Source organism: Mizuhopecten yessoensis, unplaced genomic scaffold (genome assembly GCF_002113885.1).
Source record: "Mizuhopecten yessoensis strain PY_sf001 unplaced genomic scaffold, ASM211388v2 scaffold83, whole genome shotgun sequence".
NCBI classification, from domain to species: domain Eukaryota; kingdom Metazoa; phylum Mollusca; class Bivalvia; order Pectinida; family Pectinidae; genus Mizuhopecten; species Mizuhopecten yessoensis.
In genome coordinates this window covers 392,671-402,220 of record NW_018403369.1, presented here as the reverse complement: position 1 = coordinate 402,220, position 9,550 = coordinate 392,671, and the positions used below count along the sequence as shown (strand labels likewise).

Sequence of the window (9,550 nt, the reverse complement as noted above, 5' to 3'; positions counted from 1 at the left end):
CTTTCTGTATTGGGTAGTATTGGGTTGTATTGGGTAAATCTATGTTTGTATTGGGTAAATCGGCGCTTGTATTGGGTTGTATTGGGTAAATCGACGTTTGTATTGGGTAAATCGACAGACCCCTTGGACGATAGCAATTTCTCTTCTTTGAAAAAATATGAAAATCTACGTTATTGCATTGATATCATCCCTGACATATCTCCTTCTGTTTCACTGATTGTGGAACTTTATACAGGTTTTAATCAGTTCTTTAGTACTCCCCGTTCTATTGGAGACTCAAGCATCTGAATGACATTCAAGCATCTAAGCGACAGGATTTGATGTCTGTCAACTGAAAGATAATTTTCTGTAGGTTATGCATCTATTACGTTACCTAGAAGTTGTGCACGAGAGTGACTTCTCTTCTGTAAGCTAAATATCGCAAACACACGCACTAAAGTTACATGTCATGATCACCAGCTATGATACAATTTAATCCGAGCTGTTGACAATGTCTATTTTAGCTGTTTAGTGCACAGGGGCTCGGTTTCAGGATTGTAGGGGATATATGGGTAACGGGTTGTTTCGCCCTAAATCGGGTTCGCTCTAAGGTTTTTTTCGCTCGAAATCCCGTTCGCCCTAGGTTGTTTCGCCCTATTTTTTTCTGTTTTATACGCAAATATAATAGTTAATATTTAAATACATCAACTAAACTTACTGATCAGGGGCGTAACAAACGGGTTTTCAATGTGTAAGCCCAATGATGAAGTGTGCTGCCGAAGGCAGCACCCCGAAGCGCGTAGCGCGAGGAGGGGGAGGGTATGTGAGGGGGTTTTCCCCCTCCCATTGGTGGGGGTCTGGGGTGGGGGGGGTCTCCCCCAGGAGAATTTTGTTTTCTAGAACACATGAGACGCGTTCTCCCTTGTTCTGGTGTCAGTTTTAATGGCCATTTTAAAGCAAGAAAATATCGTTTTCCCCTATTATGTTACAAATATTTTGCTTCTTTTTGGGTACGTAGGGATTGGTACTCATCTACGCCAATTCTATTATGGAGTTCGGTAACATTATTCCACGGAAAAGAAAAATCTAAAATCATGTGGATTTTGGGATAGTTGTTGTCAGAGTGTGACGTTTCTTCTCGCGACTGTGACTCCGGTTGCGCAGGGATATGAGACTAGTATCACAAGCTAGCACTAGGAATAGTTTGGCATTATGTACATAAGAATCGATATACTGGTCAATGTGTAAAATATAAAGCCATGGTTTATGACCATTCCATATGTATTTTGTATTAATAAAGGGGATAAAAATCATAGGAACAGTTTATTTCACGGGGGGCGGGGGCTAGCGAGTACTATGTGGATACCAATAATTTGCATAGCTAGAGTTGCACGGACACGGTTACCATGTCAAATGATTGAAGCCAGGCTACCAACCATATTGTTCCCTTTATATGTATAAAAGCGGTAAAAAAACCCTTAGAAACACTTTATTTCACGGGGAAAACTAGAGTTAGTGTTTGGGTACACCGATAATTAGCAACTGGCGCGATTACCATGCCGAATGAATATGCTACCCCAGTTCTACATTTGTTAGAGACTTTGATTGTAACAAAGCATTTTAGTAAGTTGGCGGTCTTTATAGCAGATACAAAACATCTGTCATTGCTTTTTAATATGTTATATCATATAGTCTATGTTGCGTTTATATTTTTTTTTATTTTGTCAAAAATGGTGTGTAAGCCCGGGCTTTTTTGCTACATAGGTTGTTACGCGCCTGCTGATAACTTTCTACACGAGTCCAGTTCCGTCGAATACAAGAACTTTATTTAACGTCGCATACATGTGTATATCAAACAGAGAAACATGAGCGCTGTGGCGCTATTTTTGCGACAAACATGATAAAAAAGCAAACAGAAAACAACAAATCAAGCTATACACTATCACAGAAAGCTAGCACATAATTAGCGAGTAAAACATACAATAACATAGCAGCATATAAGTAGAATACATAAAAATACTACTACACAAGCTCTGTACAAGACATGATGGATACTCTGGGCTGGCACTAACTAAAACACACAGACTACAAACCAAATTTCTACAAAATGAGCAACTAAAGACTTTTATTTTGGTAAAAAGGACTTGTGCATTATAGGTCATTTTAAGACAACATATTCTAAATCCCTGATGAGGCCAGAAATGACCCTTAACGCCCCATGTCCTTAGGCTATTTGGACCTGAGAAAGTGATATACACCTTCATCTCTGTTAGTATTCTCAGGTCTATATAACCACATGATCATCTCAAATAAAGTCCATAATTAATGGCGGCCATGCATTTTAGTATTTTAGAGGTTTAAAGGGGTAGAGATGCAATGGGTTACAAGGCTTTTCCACCTATGTCAATAATATTGAGTTGTAGTTGCTTGGTCAATTGCTTGCCATCTGAGGTAGCTCAATTGGTTAGAGCAGCCATCTTAAGGTCAGAGATCCCAACTCCCCACTGTCTAGCCATGCATGTTTCTTCTATTACATTGGTGCCTGTGACCCCTTGGTTCAAGTACTGTTTGTACACTTGACAATGAGATAACAGAACCTGGGTGAAAACAGTATTGTTTTAGGGGGCAACGATTCAGAAAAAGTAGAAGGGAATGTAGTGAAATTGGACTGGGTTAATCTCCAGCCACCTGGCAGCTCAATTGGTCAAAGTGTCTGTCTAGAGCTCAGAAGTCTCAGGTTCATATTCGGATCAGGCCAAGCGTTTTCCCCTTACCTGCTACAAAAATCCAGGTAGGCCACCATTCAAAACATTATCAATGTCACAGGTTAAGTAGGATATAGGGACAAGTACAATGTAGCATGTCTTTAATATGTAGATTGATTCAAATCAGGACCCTTTGGCAATGAGAGGCTTCAGTTCATGCTTAAAAATGATAATTTAGTGTCATAAAGTGACAAGGGTATTCAGATACTGGGTAAGCGACATCAGAAGACACCTTGTTCAATACATATCTCCAACAAAGTTAGAGGTTTAAGACAGTTACTTGTCTTTTGACAGTCACTGTCAACATGGTAATATCCAAAACAACACTGACCAACCAGCAGGAGCAATTGTTAATAGGACCATAATGCACCTGCTGTTATATATGAATTTTTCTGACAATGGAGATAATTTCATTTGATTATATATTATGGTTTCACAGTTAACAAATCATCTCATAATAGGGGAGATAACTCCTATAAAATGTAATGTAGAACTTTAATGTAGGCTTCTAGGGCCATTTTCGTTTAGGCGGTTGAACCGGTCGGACCGTAGCTTTTTGTTTATTAAACAAGGTCAGACCTAGTAATCTGATGCTACTTCAGGCGAGCCTTGACAAAGCCTTGCAAGGCATGCATAAACATTTACAGGTGCGCCAGAAATTGTTACATTTAAAAACGGACAAACTGGTTGTTCCGCATAAACGAACAGGCCCCAGGCTATATTGAAGTGAACAACATATTTTCTGATGTCACTTGTTTTATGAATTATAAGCTCACCTGCCCAAAGGACATGACGACGGCTTATGTCATGGTGCGTCGTCCGTTGTCCGTCCGTCAACTTTTCCTTTAAACAACTTCTGATGAAGAACGGACAGGCCTAGAGTCATGATATTTGGCTGAAGCTTTGTTGGTAGGAGCTCGAGAAAGTTTGAGAATGAAAATTAGTTTGACCTACTTTCAAGGTCAAAGGGTTCAAATATGTCAAACGGTTCAAACTACTTCTTCTGAAGAATTAAAATTCATAAAATTATAACATTTGGCTGGTGACTTCCTGGGATAGAGCTCACCCAAGTTTGCGAATGAAAATGACCTCAACCTACTTTAGAGGTCACAGAGGTCAACTACATTTTAAAGGATTTGTTCTCAAGAACTAAAAGGAATGGATTCATAAGACTTGGCTGGTAACATTTTGGAATAGAGCTAACCAATTTGAGAAGGAAACTGACATTGACCTACTTATAAGGTCACAGGGGAAAATATGTCAAACAACTTCTGAAGAAGAATCAAACAGCATAGAATCTTTTAACAATATTTTGCTGGTAGTTTCAACAGATGGAGCCAACAAAGTTTGCGAGGGAAATATTTTTAGTGCAATATAATATTTAATGAGAATATTTTGCTATGACAGCTTAAATATTCAGGTGAGCGATACAGGCCCTCTTGGGCCTCTTATTTAAGCCACACTGTCTAAATAAGTTTTTTATCTTAAGTCCAATACATATTATTTGACATGCCATCAAGCATAAAAACTAAATCATCCTTATTCTATTAATTTTCCAGACATGAAACATAAAACTTTGTTTATATGAACCACACGTTCTGGTATGGCTTATTTCATTACGTTTTTAAAGGTATTAATCTGAGAAAGCTTGTTATTGCTTTTAAGTATGACCAAGGGGTCATAGTGCAACAAGGACGGTATAACTTCTATCAGAATTCGAAAACCTTATTTATAACTATCATTGACAGAGCTTTGTCATTTTATATTCTACATGAGATATTGTAATTCTTCGCTTGTATCTATGCAAGATTATTCAAATTTGTTCTCTCGAAAAACAAAAGAAAAATCAATTTAGCAATACTGGCCTCGCAACAGCATGCTGTTTCCAATATGATTTCCAGCATTATTAGCTCACCTGGTCCGAAGGACCAAGGTGAGGTTATGCCATACCGTGGCGTCCTTCCGTCCGTCGTCCGTCAACAATTTATTTAAACGACTTCTTCTTCTTAACCACTGATTGGAATTTAACTAAATTTGACTGGAAGCATCCCTAGGTGGTGGGGATTCAAAATGGTACAAATGGTGGGGCTAACCCCCCAGGGGGCTGAGGGGCAGGGCTAAAAGGGGGCAATTTGGCTTTATTGCTTTAAGCGACTTCTTCTCTGGAAATAAAAGATGGATATCAACCATATTTGACTGGAAGCATCCTTAGGTGGTGGGGATTTAAAATTGTACAAATGGTGGGGCTGACCCCCCAGGGGACTGGGCTAAAAGGGGGCAATTTGGCTTTATTGCTTTAAGCGACTTCTTCTCTGGAAATAAAAGATGGATATCAACCATATTTGACTGGAAGCATCCCGAGGTGGTGGGGATTTAAAATTGTACAAATGGTGGGGCTGAGGGACGGGGCTAAAAGGGGGCAATTTGGCTTTATTGCTTTAAGTGACTTCTTCTCTGGAACTAAGAGATGGATATCAACCTTATTTGACTGGAAGCGTTCCTAGGTGGTGGGGATTCAGAATTGTACAAATGGTGGGGCTGACCCCCACCCCCCCCGGGGCTGAGGGGTGGCGCCAAAAGGGGGCAATTTGGCTATATTGCTACAAACGACTTCTTCTGTAGAAATATGTACTGGATATCAATCATATTTAATCAAAAGCATTCATGGGAGGCAGGGATTCAAAATTGTACAAATAGTGGGGCTGACTCCACATGGGGCTGAGGGGCGCGGCCAAAAAATGGGTTATTTGGCTATATTGCTTTAAGTAACATCTTCTCTGGAACTAAGAGATGGATATCATCCATACTTGACTGGAAGCATCCCTAGGTGGTGGAGATTCAAAATTGTACAAATGGTGGGGCTGACCCTCCAGGGGGCTGAAAATGGGGCCAAAACGGAGCAATTTGGCTATATTGCTATAAACGACTTCTTCTGTAGAACTATGCCATGGATATCCATCATATTTGGTCGGAAGCATTCATGGGAGGCAGGGATTCAAAATTGTACAAATAGTGAGACTGACCCCCGGGCTAAGGGGTGGGGCCAAAATAAGTTTTATTACTTGGAAATAGTTGAGATCCCCACCATATAACCATATATACAATTGCTGAGTATAAAGAGAAGAATGCACATTTGCTTCAAGGATGGCCCTAGGGTCGGGCCCCACCCTTGGAGACATAGTCCATGGGCCATTACTTTAAAACGGTTGAGATCCCCACCCCAAAACTATATATACAAATGCTGGGCATAAAGAGACGAATGCAGTCATTATATTAGAATAGACCCTGGGGTCTGACCGAACCCCTAGGAACCTAGTTTCTTAGTCACAGCTTGGAAACAGTTGAGATCACCACCCTGTAACCATATATACAGTTGAGTATAAAGAGATCAAAGCACATATGCTTCCAGGATGGCCTTGGGGACTACCCCACCCTTGGATACTTAACCTCAAAATGGTTAAGATCCCCACCTCAAAACTATATATATACAATTGTTGCATGGCATAAAGAGACTAATGCAGTCATGATATTAGAATTGACCCCAGGGTCTGCCCCACCCTTGCAGACTTAACCCCTGGGTCATAACTTTGAAAGGGTTGAGATCCCCACCCCATGACCATACGTAAAATTGCTGGGCATGAAAAAATTTGGAGAATATTTTGCCATGATTGCTTAGAAATCCAGGTGAGCGATACAGGCCATCTGGGCCTCTTGTTTAATATACATGATACATTCTGTATTTTTTTTCAGAGAAGGTGTGACCAAAACAATATAGGATTGTTCAGAATGCAGTGGTTGACTTTTGACCTGACTTAGCGCTCTTCCATTTCCCGAATAGACATGTCACAGTCCTGCCAATACACCCGACTTCAAAGGTTCTGCCAAGTGTTCGCCCAGACCCAGGGTAGGAGGCATTCTAGTGTGGCCGTCAGGAACAACCAGGTCACCTGCTGGAATGCTTGCATCATGAATGTTATGAACACCACTGTCCCAACCTCCAAAATACACAGATTATGTATTCCATTGTGTGCCAAGTTACACACTTCATGTAGAAGTTTAGGCCATAACTCTGGAGGCAAGAAAGACTATTACAAGATTCTCAATCTCAAAACAAATGCAAGTGCATCAGAGATAAAAGAAGCATACTTCAAGCTGTCAAAAAAGCATCACCCAGATCTCAACGAAGGCAGCACCAGTACTGCTGCCTTTTTGGATATCTCAGAAGCATACACAGTGTTGGGTAAAGAGAGCACAAGGCAGGAATACGACGATTCAATTTTCCACAAGAATACAGACCAGCAACAAAACAATTTTGACTATGATAAATTTCACAGCCGTGCAAAGTACTGGCATGAAAGTGAAGCATATGGAAAACCAAAAAAAATGGATCCAAAGGATTTTGATCCGTTAAATTTCAGTGGAGAAAATCGGAAAATGTGAGTGTGATTATAAAATGTTACCACATTTTGACCAAAATAGAGGTACATCTTATTGTCTGATATAATAGTGATAAACATTCTAGAACTGCTCACACGTTTATTGACTGATACTCTATTTACAACAGTTCTGACAATTCAATCATGCTTAATGATATTTCCATAACAATTTCTGTTCCTTTAGAGACACGCAATAACCTTAGAGTTTGGCTTGTTTACTATCCCTTATTTCTGTTCCTTTAGAGACAATACAATAACCTTAGAGTTTGGCTTGTTTACTATCCCTTATTTCTGTCCGTTTAATCATCTCCTGCTTTGTAAATACTCTAATACTACATACATTTGTACATTCATATTTATTATGATACTTTTATGTAATCCTCTTGTGCATCATACTGAAATTATTAAGCACTTATTCAATTATCAAAAATGGCTAAACCTTTTCACCCTTTCAGGCTGCAACCCTTAGTAACTTGATGACGCCACAGTTATTCTTTATTGTTCTAGTCACATGACCTTTATTGTCATTGTACCATAGTTGCATACATCATGTAGCTGCTGTGCTCTGAAGACGGCCGCCTTTTGGCCGAAACATGTCAGCACATAGGATATAAATCAAGCATCACATTTTGTACTGAATTCAGTGGTGTTGTTGCCCATCATTTCTATTTCCATTTACTATACAAGACTGCTTAGCTAACGTAAACATTAGTTGAAGCATGTCTGAGGGAGATTCCTGTTTCTATGTTTTAGTATTTGACATGTGTTCCTATTTACATTCCAGGTTTTGAATGTTATGAAGTGCGCTTCAGGGAATTTTATAAAAGTCTTATTAAGTAGGAAGAAAAGTGACATTGGTTTTGTCATAATTTATCTAACAGGGAAAAAGCCAGCATTATAATGTCATTCTTTTGGATGGATGTTCCCATTTGCTGGCATTTCAGAGAATTTTTATTTTAATTAAAACTAATAGTAACAATATCTCGAAATCTAATAATTACATTTTATATAAAATAACTATTTAAGCGTTGAATATCCAGTATTATCAGCTTGGAATCCGACCAAGTCAGTGATAAACCAATCTTACATATTTTTTATAAGGAGCGCAGCTATATATTGCTATATACCTGTGGACCATTTCAAACTCGGGTAGATTAACTTTGGGACACAGACTCAATTTTAGGGCCCTGCATTGGAGATATGGGTACCCTATAATAATCAGATGTCTGTCTGTCTATTCGTCCATCCACACTTTCATTTCCAACGATTCTATCTAAATCCAAACGACTTGTCTTTCTTAAATATGATGTGTGAAGCAGATCGATGTACAATAATCACTGTAATATGTAGATGTGCAATAGGGTTTCACAACTTTCCTCATTTTGGAATCCCAAAGTCTAGTCTTTTGGAAATTGAACATGTTGATACATTGTGATATATAGATGTGCAATTGGTTGGGGGGATGGTTAAGGTTAAGGTTACTGTTATTACATATTTGCCATGGTTGATATGGTCAAGTAAATGGTGTGACCCTTACTAACCTGTCGTGTTCTAGTTACTGGCCAACTCCAATGTAGCACACTCCTAACACAGTACATGTTAGCTTTAGTCTACACTCAACTGTATACATAGAGGGGATCGGAGATATGAGGTATGCATTTTTATTCTTTTAGAATGCTAATTTAAGCAAGTTCAGTGTTTTTATTCCTCCTTATTTTTGCTTTCAGGAAACCAGAGGTACCTACAACAGTAGACCATGTTATCACCGTGTTTATGTGTACTTTGGCTGTACTTATAGTATGTGGCATTTCCTATAGATTCGGCGAAACATCTAAGAAAAATGTAAGGGATCCTTCTGTCAAGGTGAAAAAACTCGAGTCAGGAGTACTTGTAACTACTGTTGATCTTACCAAACAAGACAGTGCCAGCCAGCATGAAAAGAAGATTTGAATTACTACATAACTAAGACAAAGCAAGGAAACTAGACACATCATACCTTACCTACTGTAGACAAAAAAGTTACTAAACACAGCATACCTTACCGACTGTAAAAAGACAAAAAAGTGGCTAAACACAGCATACCTTACCAACTGTAAAAAGACAAAAAAGTGACTAAACACAGCATACCTTACCTACTGTAGACAAAAAAGTGACTAAACACAGCATACCTTACCGACTGTAAAAAGACAAAAAAAGGTGACTAGACACATCATACCTTACACAACCTAGAAAGGGTAGTGAACTAAATACACAATACCTTACAGAAGCTTGACAACAGAAGGTAACTATACACACTCTGGACAACAGAAGGTAACTATACACACTCTGGACAACAAATGGTAATTATACACATCCTAGACAACAGAAGGT

General features: G+C 39.0%; 1 protein-coding gene across 4 annotated transcripts; it reads left to right on the top strand.

Annotated features, from left to right (window-relative positions):
* Positions 1 to 277: 277 nt before the first annotated feature.
* Positions 278 to 9,320, top strand: LOC110453030. Of its 4 annotated transcripts, none has more exons than XM_021501884.1 (3): positions 278 to 348; positions 6,495 to 7,180; positions 8,908 to 9,320. In XM_021501884.1, the coding sequence occupies exons 2-3, from the start codon at positions 6,585 to 6,587 to the stop codon at positions 9,128 to 9,130; spliced, it is 819 nt and encodes a 272-aa protein (XP_021357559.1). In that variant the 5' UTR covers positions 278 to 348; positions 6,495 to 6,584; the 3' UTR covers positions 9,131 to 9,320. The 4 variants fall into 4 exon arrangements, with proteins under 4 accessions (XP_021357559.1, XP_021357707.1, XP_021357633.1 ...); XM_021502032.1 differs by having other exon boundaries at positions 316 to 348; positions 6,500 to 7,180; XM_021501958.1 differs by having other exon boundaries at positions 318 to 406.
* The last annotated feature ends 230 nt before the right edge of the window (positions 9,321 to 9,550 follow it).